At 42.8% G+C, this 27,817-nt stretch overlaps 1 protein-coding gene across 1 annotated transcript in view; it reads right to left on the bottom strand.

Annotated features, from left to right (window-relative positions):
* Positions 1 to 204: 204 nt before the first annotated feature.
* The window catches only part of LOC115154461 (voltage-dependent L-type calcium channel subunit beta-2), a 141,852-nt gene continuing 114,239 nt past the window's right edge, over positions 205 to 27,817 (bottom strand). Inside the window, exons 6-14 of the mRNA XM_029700718.1 lie at positions 26,592 to 26,668; positions 25,893 to 26,032; positions 19,632 to 19,712; positions 18,364 to 18,422; positions 17,359 to 17,468; positions 6,951 to 7,105; positions 5,794 to 5,889; positions 3,870 to 4,043; positions 205 to 2,688 (exon numbers count right to left, since the gene is read on the bottom strand). Coding sequence (XP_029556578.1) covers positions 1,897 to 2,688; positions 3,870 to 4,043; positions 5,794 to 5,889; positions 6,951 to 7,105; positions 17,359 to 17,468; positions 18,364 to 18,422; positions 19,632 to 19,712; positions 25,893 to 26,032; positions 26,592 to 26,668 — 1,684 coding nt within the window. The 3' untranslated portion in view covers positions 205 to 1,896. The remainder of the gene's footprint in view (positions 2,689 to 3,869; positions 4,044 to 5,793; positions 5,890 to 6,950; positions 7,106 to 17,358; positions 17,469 to 18,363; positions 18,423 to 19,631; positions 19,713 to 25,892; positions 26,033 to 26,591; positions 26,669 to 27,817) is intronic.

A 27,817-nucleotide genomic window follows, 5' to 3' on the forward strand; every position in this document is an offset into this window, starting at 1 on the left:
TCCCTTGATTAAATACAAGTTTAATAAAACATTTATAAAAATAAAACATTCCTGGTCAGAGTACTAACGTCAGCTACGAATGTCATTCTCAGAGGGAGCAGTTACTTTTAGACACACACACACAGACAGTAAACACAGACAGCACAGCTGTGTAAGAAACAGCATTTCATGAAAAATATTTCAAATAGATCCAAGACCAATTGATTTTCTTGTACATCAATTCTTTGTTGCCAAGTTTATTTTTTGTATTTATACATATGTACATACAAATGTACACTCTTAAAAATGTGTAGTGCTACTAAAGTAGCATATAAATGGATAATCATAATATTTTAGGCAAAAATAAAACCATAAACTGAAAGATGTTCTAGGGGACTGGCTGGTTGGTGGTAATGTAAACAGAGGGCCAGAGTATGTGACCTCCGATGCATCTCAAATTGTACCCTATTCCCTAAATAGTGCACTACTTTTGAGTAGATCTCTGTGGGCCCTGGTCAAAAGTAATGCACTATATATAGGGAGCAGGGTGACATTTGGGGCACATACCCCTAACCTCCTTACAGAGGGCAGCCTGAACTAAGAAACCTCACTAGGGATCTAATTCTTATAACTCAGACATTCACCTAAATCAGACACATTTCCTCAAGTAAGGACTCAGCCCTAACCTCATCATCAATGCAAACCTTATAACTAGCTCTTGTCCAGTGTGTTATGTGGGGCTTGCTGACACTGAGGCTCAGTGTTAGAAAGCCACATGTAACGCCCTGGACTGGAGCTATGTTATAACTAGGTTACTACAACTGTTCTTGAGCACCATAGCCTAGCAGAAAGGCTAACCTTTAGCATCCAGTTGATTTCACTCAGTGGTTGTGATAGATTTTCAATTAGATATCAAAATAAATATAATTCAAGGAAATATTTTTGGGGTACCTCATAATGCACATTTATAGCTAATTGGACTGTACTAAGTGCATGGAACTGTCCTTAAAAAGGGTTACACTTAAAAAGACATACCATCATGGAATAAAGTGGATTGATTTTACCCGATAACTATACTCTAAAATATAAAATAGTTGTACATCTGACACCAACAATGTGAATCAGTCTACAGTATGTTGTACTAAAAGTGCTAAACAGAGTGTGTATCAATGTTACAAAATGTTTCTGGACCCTTTATAAATTGAACAACAGTACTGTAATGTCATGTCACTATTTGTTTTGTCTTGTAAGGCCAGACTAAGGTGTGCCCAATGGAGAGGCAGCATCAACATCAGAGGACCAAACAACGAAAATGAACAATGCAGAATTTTTTGAAACGCAAGCAAGAAAACAGGAACAATTAAATTAAACAAAAACAATTGCAAATATATAGCATTTAACCCAGTTACCTGGTTTCCCAATTCTCAGTCATTGCTAACAGTAGTCTGATTGAACAAATTCTTCTTTAAGTGGCAGCATACAAAAAATAAATAAAAAACCCTGACAAATATTGAAATACTTTTTTTAAATGCTAGTCACAGAAAGCACAGCTCAGTACAGAAGATAATTCTGCTGTTGTGTCATGCTTCATCAAACACAGGTTTAAAATATGCATATTTGAGAAGATCCACGCATATCCACACATAAACGACAATGTCTATGTATCGATACACACACACACACATACACACACACACACACACACACACACACACACACATATATATATATATATATATTTATTTACTATATATAATAAAAATACTGCCATTGCTAAGGATGCAACGGCCTTTACAAAGGAAGCATACATAAACGGGTGTAGCAGCAAGATGGGACAACAGAACGGTTTCAGAGAGGGGGGGGTGAGTCCTACCACTGTCTCAGTGTGTGGGGTGTTGGGGTCTTGGGGCTAGGCTGTCACTGGTGAATATAGGGGTCTCTGGCCCAGTCCTCTGTGTCACCCCTCTTTTTGGGGGCCACATTCCCCTCCCTGTCCCGGTCATAGCACTGGTGGTGGTGGTTGCGGGCCGGTCGTTGATGGTGGTGGTGACCGCGCGGCTTGTTGCGCTCGTTGTGGTCCTGCTCGTTACGCTCCTTAGAACGGTGGTGTCCTGTTGTGCCGTGGCCTGCCTCCTCACCGGCGCGGTGATGGTGGTGGTGATGATGATGGTCCCTGGGTTGGGGCTGGGCCTCGTAGCGCCCCTGCTGCTGCTGCTGGGGGTGCCCCCCCTCTCCAAGCCCCTCCTCGTCATACTCCTCTCCAAAATCATCCTCCTCCTCCTGGTGTAGGAGCTGAGACAGGGGCTCTATGTACGCTGAGTCTCTGCTTTCTCTGCTCTCCCGGCTCTCGGGGGTCTCTGAGTCCTGTGTCTCCCCCCGGGAGAGACCCTTGCCCCGGCCACCACCACCACCACCATGATGATGGTGGTGGTGGTTGTGGTGCTGCTCAGTTCGCTGGGAGGAGGAGCGGTGGTGGATGTGCTGGGGTCTCCTGGAAGACTCTGTCCTTAGGGGCCTCTCCTCCTCCTCCTCCTCCTCCCTCTCCTCCCTCTCCTCCTCCTCCTCCTCCCCCTCCCCATCTGGCTGCTCCTGGCTCTGATGCTGGCTGTGGTGGTGGTGATGGTGGTGCTGGTGGTGGTCCTCTCTGGAGCCCTTCCTCTCCCCACCTTGTCCTGGCTTGTCCCCTGCTTTCTCCTCTGCCCCGCTGCCCTGGGGTTAGCAACACAACACGCCTGTTAGTACAGTTAGATACACCAACACGCATATGCAGAATAAAAAAGACAAACACACACCCTCAAACACATGCAAATCAAACAATCATTTCAACCCCTTCCAGACAATATTTCAAATTCACACACACGCAAACCCACATGCATGAAATTCAAACGGTACACTTGTACACATACACACATGTGCACTGCACACTCAAAGCTTGAATATAGGTTATCAACCAACCATTGAAGGTTGACTATGGTCCTGGAGAATACAGTTTCCCTAAAAATCCTCATATCCGTTTGCTTTCAGATTAATTTGGCCTGGTTTATTATTTTAAGTCTCCAGAACCAAGGCCGAATCCCCATGGAATACTAACACTTGGTCCGAGTCCCAAATGGCACCCTATTTCTTATTTAGTGTACTACTTCTGACCAGAGCCCTATGGGCAATGGTCTATAGTAGTGCACCATATAGGGAATGGGGTGCCATTTGAGACGCAACCCTGAAGTCCACACAGCTCTTATGACGGAGTATCTCACTCACCACAATCACAGACATGTTAACCTCACTCACCAGAAGCATTTTCATCAGCATTTTCAAGAGTTTCAAAAGGACTTTCATTGTCAGGAGTTTCAGTCTTACATTTCCCAATGGGGAGCAATGGATGGGGAAAGACGTGGACATTTTAAATACAACTGAAACAGATCTGAATCAATCAAATTACCTAAACGAATTGTTCGCTGCTCAACGTTAAATACAGAACCTTCAAATAGATCATTATTTTCAAACTGACAAATGTGCATAATGCAAAACACATCATGATCACCCTATTCATTCATTTGCCTGTAAGTATTAGTTATTTCAAAGGAATTCATTATAGCAACCCACCATGTTAAACCAATTCAAATGACAAGCTCCTGAGTTGTCAGCGTACTTTCCAGACTTAATGATCTTGACTAGTCATGGTTAGCAGGCCCACCACCAGTCATGTCTCTCTTTCCTATTACTCTCTCTCTCTGCCCTGCTCTTTCCTACCGTGGTCAGTGTGTCATGACTCTGACTCAGTGGCAGTACAGGCTGCTCATGGCCAGTGAGCAACTGGTCTCCCTGCTCTCCCTGGCTGGGCCCTGGAGCAGGCTGCCCATGTTGGCCTAAAGCCTGGTCAGCACCTGTACCTGCATGCTGGAGACGGGAGCGGGGCTGGAGGGCAGGGCGGCTGTGGCCAGCAGCGGGTTGGGGGGGTTGCAGCTGGCGGGGTGGGTGCTCTTCCAGTAGGCCTCCAGGTAATCAGCCATGTGCTCACATGCATCCTCCAGTTGGTTCTCATCCAGGATGATGTCAAACATCTCCTATATGAGAGATAAAGAGAGAGATAAACAGAGGGAGGGAGGAGGGGAAAACAGTACACTCTTAGAAAAAAAAGATGCAATCTAGAACCTAAAAGGGTTCCTTGGCTGTCCCCATAAAATAACTCTTTGAAGAACCCTTTTTGGTTCCAAAAGCGTTCCAGGTAGAACCCAAAAGCGTTCTACCTGGAACCAAAAATAGCTCTCCTATGGGACAGCCAAAGAACCCTTTTGGAGCCCTTTTTTCTAAGAGTGTATTGTTAGTGTTTTATGTGCCCAAAACAGAGAGATAAAGAGAGGAGGATAGGAAAAAACTAAATTGTTAGTGTTTTAATGACTGAAAACAGTTAAAGAGAGGGAGAAAGGAGGATAGGAAAAAACTAAATTGTTAGTGTTTTAAGGGCTGAAAAACAGCATGTGTATGTGCAATGTATGGGCGAAGAATAGCATCATAGCAATTTTAAAACAGTGGATCTACTTTTTCTTAGTGATAAAGAAAGGACAGACTTCGGGATTCTTTGGGAATAACTTCCAAATTAGTTCAGCAAGAAACTGACCTGCTTCTCGGATTAAGAAAGTTAGACAAAAAATGTAAAAAACAAAAAAAAACATTTAATAGCATTAAATATTAATTGGCAAGAATTTTCTGATCAGTGAGACTGTTAAAAGCTAAATCCCACTAGGGATGCAATGGCGCTACAGAGGGTAGTGCGTACGGCCCAGTACATCACTGAGGCCAAGCTTCCTGACATCCACGACCTATGTACTAGGCGATGTCAGAGGAACGCCCAAAAATGTTTCAAAGACTCCAGTCACCCAAGTCATAGACTGTTCTCTCTGCTACAGCATGGCAAGCAGTACCGGAGTGCCAAGTCTAGGACCAAAAGGCTCCTTAACAGCTTCTACTCCCAAGCCATAAGACTAATTAATCAAAAGCCACCCAGACATTGACCCCCCCCTTGTTTTTACATTGACCCCCCCTTGTTTTTACACTGCTGCACTGATGCTACTCGCTGTTTATTATCTATGCATAGTCACTTTACAAATTACCTCGACTAACCTGTACCCCTGCACATTGACTCGACCGCCACCCCCTGTATGTAGCCTCATTATTGTCATTTTCTTGTTACTTTTTTTCTCATATTAATTTTTTTCACTTCAGTCTATTTAGTAAATATTTTCTTAACACTATTTCTTGAACTGTATTGTTGGTTAAGGGTTTGTATGTAAGTATTTCACGGTAAGGTCGACACCTGTTGTATTTGACGCACGTGACAAATAACATTTGATTTGATGCTATTGGATGTACATTAGGGCAGATTTTCCACAAGCCTGTAATGATTGCACTCATATTCTAAAAGAATATCCAAGAAGATCACAGAAGGACGGAAATAGAATTGGCAGGAGATATGAGTCTTTCTGAAGCATTCCGCAACAGTATTATTAATATAAAGGCAGAATCCTACCGGGAGACATACGCACACGACTCAAAACCTCCACGCACATCAGTGGCAATACACATAAGACTTCAAGTAACTCGAGTGTGTCTTTTCAGTGTGAGTTCGCAAGTTAGGATTCAGCCCTCGATACTCTCCTTTACAGTATCAATAGAGGCTGGATGCACGGAAACACAAATCTTCAATCTGCATACAGAAACAGTATAACGAAATGTCCAGGATGTATTAGATGTGGTATGTGGTGGGTGTTATCCAGGTAACAGTGATCTCCGTTCAGGTGGTGTGGCTATACTCACGGCAGGGCATTGGGCCAGTTTGTCTGCGGCAACCATCTGGACGTTGAGGTGCTTAGCCTGGGACTTCCCTCTGGACTTGATGAGCCTCTGCAGGACCTGTGGGACATATGAAAGAGGGACATGAGAGGCATGGCGCCATCAGCACCATAACAAAGTCAACTCGATCCCATTAAAGCGTTGTCAACGCCGTGACAGAGTCAACTCCATAGCGTGAAAGCAGGTCAACACCACAACGAAAGTCAACTCCATCAGATGGAAGTGTTGTCGGCACTGAAACTAAGTCAACTTCAACACATCACAGCATCATCAGCACTGTAAGAAAGTCAACTCCGATGTAGCAGCAACGTGGGAACTTGAACCAAACATCAGCACTAAAGTAGAACTGTGATTTTACTGATTCACAGCAGCAGTAGTTGATAAAAGGAGTAAAATAGACCCTGGTTTATCCCATCGAGGTGTGATTCAGACTGCCGACACTTTGATTTAGAGCCATAATTCACATTCCTTCAGCTACGCCTTCTTTCCCTTTCTATCTTACTCAAATGCCAGCGTTTTTTTAAGGATATTTGAATCATGGGTGTTATTTACACTAAGGCTGAAGGTCAGCGTGATGAATCAGTCGCCTCACGCACTTCACTCTCTCCCATTCAGATGAGCGGAGTAGTCAGCGCTGACAGGCCGTATTTAATAACCCGAACAGGACACCGTTCAGTTAGAAAAATGTGATGTGAGCAGTGACAAGACATCCATACATCAGTTGCTCCCCAGTGCATCAGGGACATCCATAGACCTCCATAAACCAGTTGGAGACTACTTCGCTACTCAGGAGACTTTCACTTCAGCTCTGTTTACTTCATCAATCTGTCACTCACTCACCCAAAAGGGCTCATTCACACTGGACCATTTACCAGTGTTCTCCTGGCCTGCATCTACCTTTACACAATTACACATAATATTACTATGTGTGAGATGGAAGGTCGGCTGAATACATTACTAGAAAATAAAAGTTAGTATTAGAATATGAACCATGTAATACACCTGGGCACACTGTACACTAGTACACTGCAATTCAGTTTGACATGTCAAGTTTAAACTACCAAAGTGCATTTTGTGGAATGGAAATGTAAGTTGCCATTTTTTGCATTGCTTGGCCTCACCTTAGGAGAGGAGATCTTGACATAGACGATGATAGGAGCCAGGGATGTCTTGCCCAGTTGGGCCGGGTGGTTGATGGTGTCTGCGTCCAGAACCACCAGCTGTAAGGTTCGGGCCAGTTCAAAGATACGCTCTATCTCACTCTGCACTTCAGCTACTAAGAGAGAACGAGAGGGGCAGAGGGAGGGACAGACGAGTCACAGACAGAGAGAGAGAGAGCGAGAACGAAAGTAAAACCCTAGATCTACTTCCATTCTACCCTTCAGTTAGGCGGCAGTGAGAGAAGGAGAGATTAGCAAGACAATGGAAATAAATAAAACATTTAAGTGAAATATTAGCTTTTCCCCCAAAAAAAGGAAATTCAAAAGCTAATTTGACCTATGTACTAACAAGGATTTTCAGCATAAGCAGCTTGACTACTGCTAGACTACTCCAAACTTGGTGGACCAAGAGTGATGGGTCAGATTAGGAAGGAAGAGGTTGTGTTTGCTTGGTTGCATCTTGGACACTGTACATTGAACTCATCATTACATCTGGTTGACAAGCATGTGAACGGCTTGTGCACGGAGTGTATGGTTGATGAAACAGTGAAGCATGTGTTTGTTTCTTTATTCATTTAGATATCCTAACCGCCATCGATAAAAGACAGTACTGTGCAGCTGTCTTCATCGACCCGGCCATGGCTTCGACTCAATCACTGTATTCTTATCGGCAGACAGCCTTGGTTTCTCAAATGACTGCCTCGCCTGGTTCACCAACTACTTCTCAGATAGAGTTCAGTGTGTCAAATCAGAGGGCCTGTTGTCCAGACCTCAGGCAGTCTCTATGGGAGTACCACAGGGTTAAATTCTCGGGCTGACTCTTTTCTCTGTATATATCAACGATTTCGCTCTTGCTGCAGGTGATTCCTTGATCCACCTCTACGCAGACGACACAATTCTGTATACATCTGGCCCTTCTTTGGACCCTGTGTTAACAAACCTCCAAATGAGCTTCAATGCCATACAACACTCATTCCGTGGCCTCCAAGTGCTCTTAAATTCCCAAAAGGGCTCATTTAGAGTGCATTCGAAAAGTATCAAGACCCCTTCACTTTTTCCACATTTTGTTAAGTTACAGCCTTCTTCTAAAATGGATACAATAATTTTTTCCCCCTCATCAATCTACACACAATACCCCACAATGACAAAGCGAAAACAGGTTTTTAGAAATGTTAGAAAATGTATTAAAAATAAAAAAACAGCCCTTATTTACATTTGCTATGAGACACATAATTGAGCTCAGGTCCATCCTGTTTCCATTGATCATCTTTAAGATGTTTCTACAACTTGATTGGAGTCCACCTGTGGTAAATTCAATTGATTGGACATGATTTAGAAAGGCTCACACCTGCCTATTTAAGGTCCCACAGTTGACAGTGCATGTCAGAGCAAAAACCAAGCCATGAGGTCGAAGGAATTGTCCATAGAGCTCGGAGACAGGATTGTGTCGAGGGACAGATCTGGGGAAGTATACCAAACCATTTCTGCAGCATTGAAGGTCCCCAAGAACACATTGGCCTCCATCCATTATTAAATGGAAGAATTTTGGAACCACCAAGACTATTCCTAGAGCTGGACACCTGGCCAAACTGAGCAATTGGGGGAAAAGGGCCTTGGTCAGGGAGGTGACCAAGAACCTGATGGTCACTCTGACAGAGCTCCAGAGTTCTTCTGTGGAGATGGGAAAACCTTACAGGAGGACAAGCATCTATGCAGCACTCCACCAATCAGGCCTTTATGGTAGAGTGGCCAGAAGGAAGCCACTCCTTAGTAAAAGACACAGTGCCAAAAGGCAAACTCCAAGTGGAGTTTCTGGTCTGATGAAACGAAGATTGGGACTGGGAAACTAGTCAGGATCGAGGGAAAGATGAACAGAGCAAAGTCCAGAGAGATCCTTGATAAAAACCTGCCCCAGAGTGCTCAGGACCTCAGACTGGAACAATGGTTCACCTTCCAACAGGACAACGACCCTAAGCACACAGCCACGCAGGAGTGGCTTTGGGAAAAGTCTCTTAACGTCCTTGAGTGGACCAGCCTGAGCCCGGACTTGAACATCTCTGGAGAGACCTGAAAATAGCTGTGCAGCAACGCTCCCCATCCAACATGACATAGCTTGAGAGGATCTGCAGATAAGAATGGGAAAAACTACCCAAATACAGTTGTGCCAAGCTTGTAGTGTCATACCCAAGAAGAATTACTACCAAAGGTGCTTCAACAAAGTACTGAGTAAAGGGTCTGAATACATATGTAAATGTGATATTTCAGTTTTTAAAATGTATTTAATTTGCAAAAATGTCTACCTGTTTTTGCTTTATCATTGTGGAGTATTGTGTGTAGATTGGGTGGCAGGTAGCCTAGTGGTTAGAGCGTGGGGCCAGTAACCGAAAGGTTGCTAGATCGAATCCCCGAGCTAAGGTAAACATCTGTCACTCTGGCCCTGAACAAGGCAGTTAACCCACTGTTTCTAGGCCGTCATTGTAAATAAGAATTTGTTCTTAACTGACTTGCTTACTTAAAGGTTAAATAAAATAAAAAATTGATGAGGGAAAAAAAATAATTGTATTCATTTTAGAAGGCTGTAACAAAATGTGGAAAAGGTCAAGGGGTCTGAATACTTTCCAAATGCACTGTATATTCCTACATTTGCCCATAGGCCTACTTCTATGTGTGTGCGTCCTTACTCAACATTGACAGGAGTGCTCCAAACAAAAGACAATGACTAAATTGACAAAACTCGTAAATGGAATTTAATAAACCAAAACATGTTTCTCACAAGTGTAGCATAGGTTGTGCACTCTGCAAACAATGTGTCCACTCCAACAATGAGAATGGGAAGACTGGAATAATAATATTGAATGCATTAAAATAAATTACCGTAACTAAAGTAACAAACGTTGTAGATTAGGAATTAACGGTAAATTAACTACTGGTGATATACACTGCCGTTCAAAAGTTTGGGGTCACTTTGAAATGTCCTTGTTTTCCAAGAAAACATACATGAAATGAGTTGCAAAATGAGTAGGAAATATAGTCAAGACGTTGACATGGTTATAAATAATGACTTTTAATTGAAATAATAATTGTGTCCTTCAAACTTTGCTTTCGTCAAAGAATCCTCCATTTGCAGCAATTACAGCCTTGCAGACCTTTGGCATTCTAGCTGTTGATTTGTTGAGGTAATCTGAAGAGATTTCACTCCATGCTTCCTGAAGCACCTCCCACAAATTGGATTGGCTTGATGGGCACTTTTCACGTACCATACGGTCAAGATGCTGCCACAACAGCTCAATAGGGTTGAGATCCGGTGACTGTGCCGGCCACTCCATTATAGACAGAATACCAGCTGACTGCTTTTCCCCTAAATAATTCTTGCATAGTTTGGAGCTGTGTTTTGGGTCATTGTCCTGTTGTAGGAGGAAATTGGCTCCAATTAAGCACCGTCAACAGGGTATGGCATGGCATTGCAAATTGGAGTGATAGCCTTCCTTCTTCAAGATCCCTTTTACCCTGTACAAATCTCCCACTTTACCACCACCAACAAACCCCAGACCATCACATTTCCTCCACCATGCTTGACAGATGGCATCAAGCATTTACATTTTACATTTTAGTCATTTAGCAGACGCTCTTATCCAGAGCGACTTACAGTAGTGAATGCATACATTTTATTTCATGCATTTATTTTTAATTTTTTTGTACTGGCCCCCCGTGGGAATCGAACCCACAACCCTGGCGTTGCACACACCATGCTGGCGCTGCAAACACCATGCTCTACCAATTGAGCCACAGGGAAGCACTCCTCCACCATCTTTAAATTTGTTCTGCGTCTCACGAATGTTCTTCTTTGTGATCCGAACACCTCAAACTTAGATTCATCTGTCCATAAGACTTTTTTCAAATCTTCCTCTGTCCAGTGTCTGTGTTCTTTTCCCCATTTTAATCTTTTATTTTTATTGGCCAGTCTGAGATATGGCTTTTTCTTTGCAACTCTGCCTTGAAGGCCAGGATGCCAGAGTCACCTCTTCACTGTTTATTTATTTACCAGGTAAGTTGACTGAGAACACATTCTCATTTACAGCAACGACCTGGGGAATAGTTTCAGGGGAGAGGAGGGGGACGAATGAGCCAATTCTAAGCTGGGGATGATTAGGTGGCCGTGATGGTATGAGGGCCAGATTGGGAATTTAGCCAGGACACCGGGGTTAACACCCCTACTCTTACGCTAAGTGCAATGGGATCTTTAATGACCTCAGAGAGTCAGGACACCCATTTAATGTCCCATCCGAAAGACAGCACCCTACACAGGGCAGTGTCAATCACTGCCCTGGGGAATTGGGATATTTTTTAGACCAGAGGAAAGAGTACCTCCTACTGGCCCTCCAACACCAGTTCCAGCAGCATCTGGTCTCCCATCCAGTGACTGACCAGGACCAACCCTGCTTAGCTTCAGAAGCAAGCCAGCAGTGGGATGTTGACGTTGAGACTGGTGTTTTGCGGGTACTATTTCATGTAAACAGCGTTGTATGAGATCTTCCGTTTCTTGCCAATTTCTCACATGGAATAGCTTTCATTTCTCAGAACAAGAATAGACTGACGAGTTTCAGAAGAAAGTTCTTTGTTTCTGGCCATTTTGAGCCTGTAATCGAACCCACAAATGCTGATGCTCCAGATACTCAACTAGTCTAAAGAAGGCCAGTTTTATTGCTTCTTTAATCAGGACAACAGTTTTCAGCTGTGCTAACATAATTGCAAAAGGGTTTTCTAATGATCAATTAGCCTTTTAAAATTATAAACTTGGATTAGCTAACACAATGTGCCATTGGAACACAGGAGTGATGGTTGCTGATAATGGGCCTCTGTACGCCTATGTAGATATTCCATTAAAAATCTGCCGTTTCCAGCTACAATAGTCATTTACAATATTAACAATGTCTACACTGTATTTCTGATCAATTTGATGTTATTTTAATGGACAAAAAATGTGCTTTTCTTTCAAAAACAAGGACATTTCTAAGTGACCCCAAACTTTTGAACGGTAGTGTATGTAATGGGGAATTGATATACACTAACAATCAAAGCAAACAATTCACACAATAAAGTTATGGTGGAAGAGAGCACATTTTGGAGGGAGAAGTGCATTGTGCATCCGGGCGCATGATCAATCCGACGTCTGCATTGGCCATGCAGAAGTCAGGTCATACATTCTTGTGCTGTCGCAGAGCAGTGCAGAGCCGTTGTCAAAGAAGTGAGTTTGTGTTTATACAGGATGTACCGCCCCCACCTACCGTCAACCAATCATCTCAATGCAGAGCTATACAGCGCCCCCCGCATTGTTACATTTGGGAGGCGCATGGCAATATGGTTTGGGAGCTTGAATTGGCCTCTGCGTATCCCTGGAGGCTCAGCAATTGCGTCACACCCTCCATGGATCCTCCGACCACATTTTCGAATCAAGCATAGAAATTGGCTTTTAGCCTCCACAGTGGATTAATTAGTTCACTGAGATGGATGCAAAATATTTGTTACTGCTCGACTAAAACAATCTCGGTCGACCAACAGCCTAACGACCAAACAATCGACCTGTCAACTAATTGGGGTCAACCCTAGGCCAGATTGTTCTTTAACATGGTCAAACGTTCATAGATGACCAGCAGGGACAAATAGCCCAACCAAAGTTGCTAGCGGCCAGTCGCTAATGGCCTGGTACTCAGCACTTTATTTTCCCTCCAATCACTGACATCAATGCAAATGCAATCGAAAAGCAAATTAATCAGTTCATGAGAGCCCTGGCATTCAGAGTTTGAGCGGAATAAGATCACCTGTTGCGCAGCGACAGCCAGCTCCTCATAGTTGGCTGAATCATAGAATAAAATGTGTTCCTGTTGCTCAACATTTCTATAGGCTATGCTATGAATTGTGTGAGAAAACAGAATTTTGATGGCCTCTATTAAAAAGAGGATCCACCAGCTTTCTGCGGGCTAAGCCTACATTATTTATTTCTCAACTTTACATATATTTACAACCGGAGTAGCCTACCTGGCTGGTATGAAAATGAACTGGGGGAAAATCATCCTCCATTTGCTATTCAAGTGCCTATAGATGACATGTATTTTTTTACCCTGCCCCTGTTCCGACAGGTGCATGATAATGGCCCATTCTAAATCCAAACCAATTTCATACATATTTTATTTAGTATATGTAGACAAGATTAAATTGAGAATAGTCTGAATGGTCAGAATATTATCACGTGTGAATGATGCCCAGCGTGTACAATCTTAGGCAAGAAACAGCGTATGGATGTTACGCTCGTCATTTGAATGAGACCAAGGTGCAGCATCGTAGGCATACATTTTCTTTTATTAACAATGACACCGGGAAAAACAACACAATACAAAAACGAACGTAAAGCTACATGCAGTGCAGAAAGAAACTACACACAAACAAGATCCCACAATCACAGGTGGGGAAAAAGGGCTGCCTAAGTATGATCCCCAATCAGAGACAAAGATAAACAGCTGCCTCTGATTGGGAACCATACTAGGCTGACAAAGAAATAGAAACATAGATATGCCCACCCAAGTCACACCCTGACCTAACAAAATAGAGAATAAAAAAGGCTCTCTAAGGTCAGGGCGTGACAATGCTTTTTTTTCAAATCCTAGTCACATGCATCATATTGCGTAGCCCATAGGCCTATACTGTATGTTTTGATAAGGTTTGTATCACAACTAACGTGGACAAATAACTTCAAACATAGCCTATAGGCCCAAGACCCCTTGAACACGGTTGGAGAGCCCATAGCCAACAGAGCCTAGGGAAACATTAGTTATTGTAGTCCCAGTCATTGTGCAATTGCATGTGAAAACAGAGTTTTGACTAGCCACTATTTAAAAGCGGGTCCCAGCTTTCTCGTGCTGCTATATTTATTGCTCAATTCTTAAAAATAAAGCACATTAATCCGCTTTAAAAACTATGTAGCCTACCTGGCATATTACAAACGTAACAGCGCATAACCTCCATTCGCTATTCGAGTGCAGGCTGTGGATGACATGGGTTTTTTTGTGGGCCATTCTAAATACAAAATAATTCCACACATACAGTACCAGTCAAAATTTGGACACACCTACTCATTCAAGGGTTTTTCTTAATTATTTTACAACTTTTTACATTGTAGAATAATTGTGAAAACAAACTATGAAATAACACATATGGAATTATGTAGTATCCAAAAACGTGTTAAACAAATCAAAATAAATTTTATATTTGAGATTCTTCAAAGTAGCCACCCTTTGCCTTGATGACAGCTTTGCACACTCTGATTCCAAGAGCTCAGTGGTCTCCATCCTTGGGAAATGGAAAATATATGGAACTACGCAGACTTCGACTAGAGCTGGCCCAGGCTTCCGACCAAAATGAGCAACCGGGCAAGAAGGACCTTGGTCAGGGAGGTGACCACTCTGACAGAACTGCAGAGTTCCTTGGCTGAGATGGGAGAACCTGCCAGAAGGACAACAGTCTCAAAAGCACTTTACCAATCTGGGCTTTATGGGAGAGTGGTCAGACGGAAGGCACTCCTGAGAAAAAGGCACATGACAGTACATCTGGAGTTTGCAAAAAGGCACGTGAAAGACTCTGAGATCATAAATCAAAAGATTCTATGATCTGATGAGACAAAAATTTAACTCTTTAGCCTAAATGTTAAGCACTATCTGGAGAAAACCAGGCACAGCTCATCACTCGTCTAACACCATCCCTACCATGAAGCATGGTGGTGGCAGCATCATGCTATGGGGATGCTTTTCAGTGGCAGGGACTGGGAGACTGGTAAGGATATAGGGAACAATGAATGGAGCCAAATCCAGGCAAATCCTTGATGAGAACCTGCTGCAGAGTGCAAAGAACCTTAGACTGGGGAGCGAAAATGTACGTTCCAACAGGACAATGACCCCAAACATACAGCCAAAACAATGCTGGAATGGCTTCAGAACAAGAATGTGAAAGTCCTTGAGTGGCCCAGCCAAAACAGAGACTTCTGACTTCTGAAATCTGTGGAAAGACTTGAAGATTGCTGTTCACCACCGCTCCCCATTTAACTTAACAGAGCTTGAGAAAATCTGAAAGGGAGAAAATCCCCAAATCCAAATGTGCAAAGCTGATACAGACATACCCAAGATGACTCAAAGCTGTAATCGCCGCCAGAAGTGCTTCTACAAAGTGCTGATTCAGAGGTGTGAATATTTATGTAAATTAGATATTTCTGTATTTCATTTTCAATACATTAGCAAACATTTCTAAAAACATGTTTTTACTTTGTCATTATGGGATATTGTGTGACACCACAAAGTGTGACACCAATCAGACCCCCGAGGGCTGGAGTACCAGATCGAGATGGAATCAACAGCCTCGACACAAGATCCAGCATGATCTGATGCAGGGCTCCCCTGGAGAGTTAGCGTCTTGTAGGTTTTTCTCCAACCCTAATCTAGTGCACCTGATTCTAATAACTATTTGATTGATAAGCTACAGGAGGGTAACTCTCCATGAGATCTGAACCTCCACCTAGTCCCCCCAGCCTTTTCTCTTGTAACCTCTCTCCCTCTAATATAGCTGTCTTTGGTGATTGAACTGAGAGAAATGTAAACACAGACAGCCGGCAGCTACGACATTTAACAATGTGCCATTCATTCGCCATTATATCATCATGTAAAATAAAGTGAATCTTTGTTTCATATTCTTGTTTGTTTGTGCTAAGGACGTCCAGTAGGTTAATCTGATGATTGTATTACAATCATGTTGGTAAGGTATTGTAATACTTTCTGTAACTGGTCTAATCACCTGCTGCTTGCATTTCAATAGGTAATTTTTTTTGAATTATACAATTGCCAGAAAGTGAGAATAAATCAGGCTAAGAGCCATTGTTTCTCTATGGTGAAGTAGGTCAGGGCGTGACTGGGGGGTATTCTAGTTTATTATTTCTATATGTGGGGTTCTAGGTTACTATTTCTATGTTGGCGATTTGTATGATTCCCAATTAGAGGCAGCTGGTAATCGTTGTCACTAATTGGGGATCATATTTAAGTAGTTATTTTTCGCACCTGTGTTTGTGGGATCTTGTTTATGTGGAGTTGCCTGTGACCATGCCATAGCGCCACGTGTTCGTTGCGCTTTATTGTTTTTGTGAGTTTCATTTAATAAAGATGTGGAACTCTACGTACGCTGCGCCTTGGTCTGAGTATGATTACAACGATGATCATGACAACGAGGGGACAGAAGAAGTATGCTGAGGGTCAATGTTGACACAACGAGTTAGCTAGCTAGCCAACTTGTGCCATAGTTGGGCTGCTCAGACGAGATGTGAACCCAGGAGCCTGGAAAGCAAGCAAGCTATCTAGCTAGTAGCTAACGTTACAATATCAACTAATTAAACAGATACAATTTCAATACTTCGATCCCTGAAGTGACAAAATAATTATACAATTGCATTGGCTTCAAGTTAAAAAGCTTTTAGTCAAAAGAGGAGCACAAAGATTAAAGTTGTGCAGTGTTTTGAGTGTGTCCCAGTGCTAATGTATCTTTAAAGATGAGTGGGTTTATCCCATAACTACTCTCTTAGAAAAAAGGATTCCACCTGGAACCAAAAACGGTTCTCCTAGAACCGTTTTAGTTTTCTAGATAGCACCTTTTTTCTAAGAGTGTAATGGAGCAACAGGCACACCAGGTTGCATCCCACATGGCAGCCTACTCCCTATAAAGTACACTACTTTTGACCCGGGCCCATACGTCTCTGGTCAAAAGTAGTGCCCTATGAAGTGAATAGTGTGCCATTGGGGACGCAACCACGAGTAATGTTACAGAGCACCACGGCGATCCAACACAAAGATTAGCTACATGACTTCCGTAGTTTCGTTGGCTCTCCGGCCACCACAGTGAGGTCATGTTTCATTATCGCAGCTTGTAACTCAAGCCTGGTTAAATCAGCTGTGTTCTTTACCTTGTTATCTGGTAGCAGGTATCTAGTCTCTCCTTTCTTTCTCTCTCTTTCGTCCAAAAGGCAAACATTTTTAATCACAGGCCTGGCCAGGTCATTCTTTGCCTTCCAACATCTGTAGGTCTGCATTATAAATCTCCAAGGTTACGCCCAAAATGCACCCTATTCCCTATATAATGCACTACTTTTGACTAGAGCCCTTTGGGCCATGGTCAAAAGTAGTCCACTATATAGGGAATAGGGTGCCTTTTGGGAAACATCCGAAGACATTCTTTCATCTTTTACTCTTTCCCTTGTCTCTATGCAATGAATTAGTCTCTCTACATATAATGGGCTCTAGAAGAGCACAGAGGTTTCCCAGCCTCATACTTCCAAACTTACCAAGGTTGGAGCGTGTGTTGGATCGCTCGATGATGGCGTGTTTACTAGGGTTGTTGAGGACGGAGCGTTTGGCAAGAGAGATGTCTGCAGTGACTCGAGTGATTGATATTCTGATAGGAAGGCAGAGAGAAAATAACTGGTCACCGAGAGACTAGTGTGCGCTCTGATTTCTGAAACAGCCTTATCAATGAAATATTTAACACTTGGAAAAAGTTCAGAATAGAAACAAAAAGGCATAGCAGCAAAATCACAGTCCATAATGAAGAGGGGAGAGTTTTGTGATTTCTAAGCAAGGTTTGGTAGAAGAGGGAAGAGAGTGGTGAGAGTATGCTTTGTAAAACTCACTGTTGGTTATCAAAAGGGTTGCACTTTGACAGGGATATAAAACAATGCATAGTATATGCTAATGATCCTATGTTTTGTAAAATAATTTCTCTACTGTGGATGGGAAAGTGGCCAGACAGCCGGAGAGGAGAGGAGCTGAGGAGAACCCTGCACTGCACTAGGGCCCACTATAGCCTATTAAGGACATGGAGAGGGCCTATTTAAAGTAGCAGCTAGCACACATCTCCAGGCCAAACAAACTTGTTACACACTCCCTCTGCAAAACATCTTTCGGATGGGACGTTAAAACGGGTGTCCTGACTCTCTGAGGTCATTAAAGATCCCATGGCACTTATCGTAAGAGTAGAGGTGTTAACCCCGGTGTCCTGGCTAAATTCCCAATCTGGCCCTCAAACCATCACGGTCACCTAATAATCCCCAGTTCACAATTGGTTCATTCATCCCCCTCCTTTCCCCTGTAACTATTCCCCAGGTCGTTTCTGTAAATGAGAACGTGTTCTCAGTCAACTTACCTGGTAAAATAATGGATGAATAAAATAAAAAACTCCAGGGATGACTAAATACCAGCCTATAGGACTCAGGCAAAGCATACTGAACAAGGATACAGAGATAGCGAGAAAGAGGGAGGGAAGAAAGGAAATCAGGGACAGCTCAACTTACCTTCCCTCAAATCTGTGTTTCAAAAAGTCAAACAATGCTTTTTGCATCATATCTGTCACCTGAAACCAAATGGGACAATAAAAACCATAGTGAACATTTTAGGAATCGCCATCATGAAAACAGACAATATGTGTGTGTGCATGGGTGGGTGAATCAAAGCAACCTCTTTGTTGCTGAAAAAGGGAGCCCCACAGCACAGATTGTTATTTCAGTATCGACTGAAGGCACTTCAGCCTTTTCCTTGTAAATAACTGTGATCCTCCTCAGCATAGTGTGTCCTGTTCTCACCAGGTTCCAGATACCCCTGCCCCTGTCTGCCTCCCACTAATGCACAGAGACAAAGCTCAACTCTGTCATTGTATCCATGTGTCCACAATGTAAACTAGTAGTAGAATTGTAGTTAGTGTAAACAGTATGTATTAGTGAGTTGAGTAGTGGTGCAAGTAGAAGGGAGGCAAAATTCATTTTCCAAAATGTCTAGGTTTTCCAGAAATCCCATTTGGCAGATTCATGGAAACGGGAAGGAATAAGCAGGACATCCAGAATCCTCCAAACAGGCTTTCTGGAAAACCTGGGTAGTTTGGGAATGTTACACATTGGTTTCCTTACCCTGTAAACAGTCTATGGACAAGGTATGACAGCAATCCATCGTTTCGTTTCGTTTCCCTGGCAGCAGCTTGCACAAGTCCCATTGAAGTCATGGGACCGATATTAGCATTTTCCAAATCATATATAAGTGACATTGTTGAGCTTCACAAAAAAATTGTAGTTACTTTCGAATGATTTGGACATGATGCGTGAAAAAAATTATAATATCAGTCCCATGACTTGAACGGGATTTGTGCCACAAATGCTAAAACATTAATATTTGGAAACAGTGCCAGGGAAACTTAACCACCTCATTGGATTGCTGTCAGACCTTGTCCATAGACTGCTTACAGGGTAAGGAAACCAATATGTAATTTAAACATTTGGGTGAACTATCCCTTTAACAAGTAGGTCACATTCCACTGCTTAGACATTGCATGCATCAACCAATGGTTTTGTGCCACGTCATCAACTGTGTCATTGACTGACAGATTGCTATAACATATGATGTGGTTAGCTGATAGGTAAAATGCCTATTCAGGTGATGTAAGATCTGGCAAAATAAGTAGTGGAATGCGACCATTGTGATCTAAATAGAATGTCCTTGTGAGTGTAGTAGTGGTAGTGTCAGTAATAACCGCTTATAAAAACCGTACAGCAATTTATACCAATTCTGTTACCTCATAGCCCTTCAGTGACGGTCCAACCAGGACCACAGGTCGCATGGAAGGCACAACGTCGTATGGAGGAATGTGTTCCGTCTGCCCAACGAGAGAAAACAAACCATCAGCTTCACATCCAGGGAGATTATTATACAAAGGATGCATCCCAAATGGCAACCTAATCCCTACACAGTGTAGGGCCCTGGTAAAAAGTAGTGCACTCAATAGGGAATGGGTGGCATTTGGCACGCATAAACAGAATTACACACTATATCCAGCAGGGAACCGCAAAGCACAACCCATTAGACCAGGGTTTCCCAAACTCAGTCCTGGGGCCCCCCTGGGAGACAGTTTTGGTTTTGCCTAGCAAAACTAACTCATCATCAAGCTTTAACTATATCAGCCGTGTAGTGCTAGGGCAGGTAAGAAAATGTGCACTCGGGGGAGGGGCAGGACCCAGTTTGGGAAGCACTGCACTAGACCATTTAATAGAACTGAAAGGAACTATGAAATTAGTTGTCCTAACTGCGAGTCCCAGTTTACACTCAACACACAAGGATGCCAGTTAGAATGTTCGGACCCATAGAGATGTTCTGTTTTCAAAAGTAACAAATGATACCAAATTATATCACACACTGAGCAAAAATCAAGATAATCTGTTAGTATTTGCTCTTAGAATACAACATTCTTATCTTCACCCAACCCCTAAATGAATTGACAAGAAGCTTAACATGAACAACAATCAATCAATGTGTGGAAGTCAAGGTATACAGTGGCTTGCGAAAGTATTCACCCCCCTTGGCATTTTTCCTACTCTGCTGCCTTACAACCTGGAATTCAAATCGATTTTGGGGAGGTTTGTATCATTTGAATTACACAACATGCCTACCACTTTGAAGATGCAAAATATTTTTTCTTGTGAAACAAATAAGAAATAAGGCAAAAAAACGGAAAACTTAAGTGTGCATAACTATTCACCCCCCCAAGTCAATACTTTGTAGAGACACCTTTTGCAGCAATTACAGCTGCAAGTCTCTTGGGGTATGTCTCAATAAGCTTGGCACATCTAGCCACTGGGATTTTTGCCCGTTCTTCAAGGCAAAACTGCTCTAGCTCCTTCAAGTTGGATGGCTCTGCTGTTTCAATCTTTAAGTCATACCACAGATTCGCAATTGGATTGAGGTCAGGTCTTTGACTAGGCTATTCCAAGACATTTAAATGTTTCCCCTTAAACCACTCGAGTGTTGCTTTAGCAGTATGGTTAGGGTCATTGTCCTGCTGGAAGGTGAACCTCCGTCCCAGTCTCAAATCTCTGGAAGACTGAAACAGGTTTCCCTCAAGAATTTCCCTGTATTTAGCGCCATCCATCATTCCTTCAATTCTGACCAGTTTCCCAGTCCCTGCCAATGAAAAACATCCCCAAAGCATGACGTTGCCACCACCATGCTTCACTGTGGGGATGTTAATCTCGGGGTGATGTGAGGTGTTGGGTTTGCACCAGACATAGCATTTTCCTTGATGGCCAAAAAGCTCAATGTTAGTCTCATCTGACCAGAGTACCTTCTTCCATATGTTTGGGGAATCTCCTACATGCCTTTTGAAGAACACCAAACTTGCTTATTTTTTTCTTTGAGCAATGGCTTTTTTATGGCCACTCTTCCGTAAAGCCCAGCTCTGTGGAGTGTACGGTTTAAAGTGGTCCTATGGACAGATACTCCAATCTCCATTGTGGAGCTTTGCAGCTCCTTCAGGGTTATCTTTGGTCTCTTTGTTGCCTCTCTGATTTATGCCCTCCTTGCCTGGTCCGTGAGTTTTGGTGGGCGGACCTCTCTTGGCAGGTTTGTTGTGCTGCCATATTCTTTCTATTTTTTAATAATGGACTTAATGGTGCTCCGTGGGATGTTCAAAGTTTCTGATCTTTTTTTATAACCCAACCCTGATCTGTACTTCTCCACAACCTTGTCTCTGACCTGTTTGGTGAGGTCCTTGGTCTTCATGGTGCCCCTTGCTTAGTGGTGTTGCAGACTTGGGGTCTTTCAGAACAGGTGTATAAATACTAAGATCATGTGACAGATCATGTGACACTTAGATTGCACACAGGTGGACTTTATTTAACTAATTAAGTGACTTCTGAAGGTAATTGGTATTACCAGATCTTATTTAGGGGCTTCATAGCAAAGGGGGTGAATACATATGCACGCATCACTTTTACGTTTTTATTTTTTAGCATTTTTTAAATTTCACTTCACCAATTTGGACTATTTTGTGTATGTCCATTACACGAAATCCAAATAAAAATCCATTTAAATTACAGGTTGTAATGCAACAAAATAGGAAAAATGCCAAGGGGGGTAAATACTTTTGCAAGGCACTATACTTGTGTTGAGTGTGGAGACAGCAGAATCTCTAATTTCACAATTCTTATCTACTCAAAGGGGAATGTCAGTAGAGGAACTCGTTAGTCAGAACAAGGATAATCATAACAGAAGGCTAGAAATGCCAACTAGAGAGGAGCAGACTAGCAGAATAAAAAACACCCAGTCACACAGTGACAGAGTAGGAGCTCAGTGTATCTCAGTGACAGCTTCAGAGGGATCTGTCTGTGTGTGTGTGTGTGACAGTGAGGCAGTAGACCTCTAATGCCACATCTGCGTGTGCTGTCACAGTGGTGTGACAGTGCAGTATGAGGAACACTTCGACAGACTGACAGACAAACACGCCATTGCTTTGCAGGGAAATGAAAGCAGAGAGAGCAAGCGAGAGAAAGGCAGACGTTGCACTGAGTCGGTTTGTCACACTTCTACCTTCTCTTCTGTGCAAAAGTAATGGACAATAACGTTTTCAAATGTAATTTAATCTTCTTTCACGGCTCTGTATTACTGCTAACTACACTGAACAAAAATATATACGCAATTTCAAATTATTTTACTGAGTTACAGTTCATATAAGGAAATCGGTCAATTCAAATAAATTAATTAGGCCCTAATCTATTGATTTCACTTGACTGTGAATACAGATATGCATCTGTTGGTCACAGATACCTTAAAAAAAGGTAGGGGAGTGGATCAGAAAACCAGTCAGTATCTGGTGTGACCACCATTTACCTCATACAGCACGACATCTCCTTCACATACAGTTGATCAGGCTGTTGATTGTGGCCTGTGGAATGTTTTCCCACTCCTCTTCAATGGCTGTGTGAAGTTGCTGGATATTGTCTGGAACTGGAACACGCTGTCGTACACGTCAATCCAGAGCATCCCAAACATGCTCAATGAGTGACGTGTCTTGTGAGTATGCAGGCCATGGAAGAACTGGGACATTTTCAGCTTCCAGGAATTGTGTGTACAGATCCTTGCGACATGAGGTGATGGTGGCGGATGAATGGCACGACAATGGGCCTCAGGATTTCGTCACAGTATCTCTGTGCATTCAAATTGCCATTGATAAAATGCAATTGTGTTTGTTGTTCATAGCTCATGCCTGCCCATACCATAACCCCAGCGCCACTACTCTGTTCACAATGTTGACATCACCAAACCACTCACCCACACAACGCCATACACGCTGTCTGCCATCTGCCTGGTACAGTTGAAACCGGGATTCATCCGATACTCCAGCGTGCCAGTGGCCATGGAAGGTGAGCATTTGCCCACTGAAGTCTGTTACGACGCCGAACTGCAGTCAGGTCAAGATCCTTTCCTGAGACGGTTTCTGACCGTTTGTGCAGTAATTCTTAGTTTGTGCAAACCCACAGTTTCATCAGCTGTCTGGGTGGTTGGTCTCAGATAATCGCGCAGTTGAAGAAGCCGGATGTGGAGGTTCTGGGCTGGCGTGGTTACACGTGGTCTGCAGTTGAGAGGCCAGTTGGACAGACTGCCAAATTCTCTAAAACTACGTGGTTGAGAAATTAACATTAAATTCTCTGGCAACAGCTCTGGTGGACATTCCTGGGTCAGCATTCCAATTCCACGCTCCCTCAAAACTTGTGTTGTGTGACAAAACTGCACATTTTAGAGTGGCCTTTTATTGTCCCCAGCACAAGGTACACCTGTGTAACGATAATTCTGTTTAATCAACTTCTTGATATGCCACACCTGTCAGGTGCATGGATTATCTTGGCAAAGAATACATGCTCACTAACAGGGACGTAAACAAATTTGTGCACAACATTTTACAGATAAGCTTTTTGTGCGTATGGACCATTTCTTGGATCTTTTATTTCAGCTCATGAAACATTGGAACAACAATTTACATGTTATATTATATTTATATTTTTGTTCAGTGTACCTATTGCTCTTGCAGTTTTTTTCTCCATCTCACCCTTTTTTTATATCTTAGTCTCTGCTGTCTACCTGTCTTTTCCTCTCTCCACCTCTTTTCATCTCATCTCTTTTCCTCTTTTCCTCTCTCCATCTCTTTTCATCTCTCCATCTCTTTCCCTCTCTCCATTTTTTTCCTATTTTCCTCTCTCCATCTCTTTTCATCTTTCCCTCTCTCCATCTCTTTCCCTCTCCATCTCTTTCCCTCTCCATCTCTTTTCCTCTCTCTTTTCCTCTGTTCCTCTCTCCATCTCTTTCCCTCTCCATCTCTTTTCCTCTCTCTTTTCCTCTGTTCCTCTCTCCATCTCTTTCCCTCTCTCTCTTTTCCTCTCTCTCTCTTTTCCTCTCTCCATCTCTTTTCCTCTGTTCCTCTCTCCATCTCTTTTCATCTCTCCATCTCTTTCCCTCTCTCCATCTTTTTTCCTATTTTCCTCTCTCCATCTCTTTTCATCTTTCCATCTGTTTCCCTCTCCATCTCTTTTCATCTGTTCCTCTCTCCATCTCTTTCCCTCTCTCTCTTTTCCTCTCTCTCTCTTTTCCTCTCTCCATCTCTCCATCTCTTTTCCTCTTTACTTCTCTCCATCTCTTTCCCTCTCTCCCCCCTTCCCCTCGCTCTTGTTATCTTTCCAGCTCTGTCTTTCTAAGTCTCCATCTCTTTTCCTCTCTCCATCTCTTTCTTTCTCTCTCTTTCTCTCTCTCTCCCTTCTCTCTCTCTCCAGCTCTGTCTTTCTAGGTCTCTATCTCTGTCTCTCTCCCTGTATCTGTCTCTCTCTCTGTCTCTCTCACTTTCATTTTTCTTCTGCTGCCATCACTGATGGTCCCTGGGGAACTCTTGTTACATCTGAGTGGGGAAAGTGCTGCTAGATGCAGGCCAAAGCTGACCACGTCTGGAGAACTACCGGTCACTGTAGTCACAGATATTTTAGGCCATATTTTCCTGGCCTAGACTACAGGGTTATTGTTACAAAAAAATGCATGCTGCTAGATGATTGAAAATGGTGGCTATTGTTGCCATAGTTGTTGTAGTTGTATGGTCTTAGAAAGGACATTAGACTGTACCTCTGTCTCCATTTTGTATGCTGATTATTGTAAAAAGAAAACTAAATTTAAAAAATGGTTTAAAGAAAGAGAATGGAGATGAATTGGGGTTTGACAAGATTTGCTCCAAGTCAAGACATGGAGTGCACACTAGGACTGAGAACGCCTGTGTTTGTTATGTGTATAAGGTATGCCTACACACACATCCCATCATGTGCCAAGAAAGCCCTTACAGGATGTTCCTAACTCCTTGTATTAAATATAGCAGTGCTTTACATAAGAATAGATTTACGTAAGTCGTTTCATAATAAGAAAAACACAAGAATAGTTGTTGTATTTATTCTAAAAGAGGTCACACTTGATACATGTTGCTGTGTGATAAACACAACCAAACCAACAAGAGGACAGCAATAGCTGTTACTGTGCATATACACTTCTGGTTTAAGAGCTGGATACGCTGAGTTCCCACTAAATCTGCATCACGCACGTACACACGCACACACAGAGACCACAGCAACGACAGTGAGTAAGAGGGGAGTCAAGAACAACCACAACCACTGCAGAGAAATCACAGAGGCACATCCCCCAGACCCCCAAGGCCCTGTTGGGGGTTTGATGTGTGCTGCATGCTAACTTAACTTACCGACTTCTGCTTCTGCTTAGCTACAGCCCAGATGGAAGAGGAGAGAGAAAGAGCGTTAAGAAACAGGCAACATGCATGCTAATGGCTCAAACGCCCAGCGGGGGGAAGAGACACGGACTGCGGCAGTAAGACACGTAGGATAAACAGAACGGACAGACAAACGGATTTTGGAGTGATGCTGAGCAGCCACAGTCAGGCAGTTGTCATGGGTAGCCGTGCGGACGGACGGAGAGAGGAGATACAGGTAGAGAAAGAATACCAGCGTAGTGCCATGTTTACCTTCTTAAAGAAGGGCATTCGTTTGTCTTTGGCTAGGGTGGGTGACATGACAGTATTTGGCTGACTGACTTTAGAGGAGCGAAGGTGGACTGGAAGCTCATTGTCCTCGGGGTCTAAGCCTGTGGCGTCTATGTCAACGGCTATGCAAACAGACATACAAGGCCACCGTCACACAGAGGCAATACACAGAAGGCTACAGAGGTAACAATGAACACCTAACACTGAACAGATACACAGGTTATTCCAGCACATATAAAAACTATACAAACCATAAACAAGCCATAGCCAACTATAGTCATACTATGGTTTGACTATACAGAAAAAGAGCACTGACAGTAATGAATAGCACATCAGTAAAGCAAACATTTAAGGCCACAGTAAAACAAAAATACCATTCTAACATTTTTACTATGGGCCTACATCCTGTTGATTTAACTACTGATTGGTCAAATTTCCTGAAGTGTACTAATGACAGGTCAGCAGTAAAGTCAAAATAATGACCTTACTAATAAAACTTACCATCGTCTTCTATTTCTGTCCCCCTTCATACTCAAGCCCTCTTAGAGGTTGATGGAAGTTTGATAATACTCAAGTGTTAGAGTAAAGAGTTTGTGTTAGTGGAAAACATGTCGACCACTGTCAAAACCCTGCTCCAAAACCCTGCTCCAAAACCCTGCTCCAAGGGCCTCCTTTACTCACCAGATGAAGGGGGGGTGGATTTCCGCGAGTTAGGAACCACTTCACCTAAACTGGTAGAGGAGTTTGCTCCCGATTTACTGCGAAGATAAATCATTCATATCAGTATATCATTCATATCAGTATATCAGTATATCATTCATATCAGTATATCATTCATATCGGTATATCATTCATATCAGTATATCATTCATATCAGCATATTTGAGGTGTTGCTAGTTGATAGTGTGGGATATCTCAAGCAGGGCTTGACATTAACTTTTATAGCCACTTGTCTTTTGGACAAATAGGACAGATTTTTTACTTGTCCGAAAGCTGAAGTCACTTGTATGGTCTTTAATACCATGGGCCAAACAATGACTGAAAATTGTATTCTATGATGCAAGGAACCACTTCACAATATACATTCATTATTGTCACTGGTATGGAAGGCTGCTGGTTTCTGATCCCATGTATTACATCTCCTGCCGTTGTGGCCTTGAGCAAGGCACTTAACCCCCCCACAAAATAAAATACTTCACTGATAGGCTACTGTATAAAGACACATGTGGTCAGTTATCTGGAGAGCTACTGGGTGTGCAGACTTTTGAGCCAACCCTGCTCAAACACACCAGAGTCAGCTTATCAAGGTCCTGTTGAGCAGCTGATTTTTTACAATGTGGTGTGTTCATGCAGGACTGGAGCAAAAGCCTAAAGTAGCTCTCCTGGACTCTCCAGGAGGAAGGTTGGCCACCCTGAAACATTACAATTATCACCAAATACTTTTTATGTCTTTATAAAATAATTCCCTCACTCACTGAACCAGGGATCAGATGGCTAAGGTCGGTGAGGTAGCTAACTAAGATGTTTTTCTATTTGTAAGGCTAACATATTCAGTGTTCAGGCCAGGGAGATATTGACAGCATAGGAGTTAGGCTACTTGTCAATTAGGCTATTCTTTAAAAAAATACTTTGTCAGAATGACATGGCCGGTATTGAATAGAGGCGAATCCTACACTATTTTGAGTGCTTGAGAGACTGTTTTACAACCGGGGTATTCGGCATTGGTTTCATCAACTGCACACCTACAAAGTATGTGGACACTTGCGCATCAAACATCTCATTCCAAAATGATGGGAATTAATATGGAGTTGGTCCCCCTTTGCTGCTATAACAGCCTCCATTTTTCTGGGCAGGGTTTCCACAGATGTTGGAACATTGCTGCAGGGGCTTGCTTCCGTTCAGCCACA

Source organism: Salmo trutta, chromosome 2 (genome assembly GCF_901001165.1).
Source record: "Salmo trutta chromosome 2, fSalTru1.1, whole genome shotgun sequence".
Taxonomy (NCBI): Eukaryota; Metazoa; Chordata; class Actinopteri; order Salmoniformes; family Salmonidae; genus Salmo; species Salmo trutta.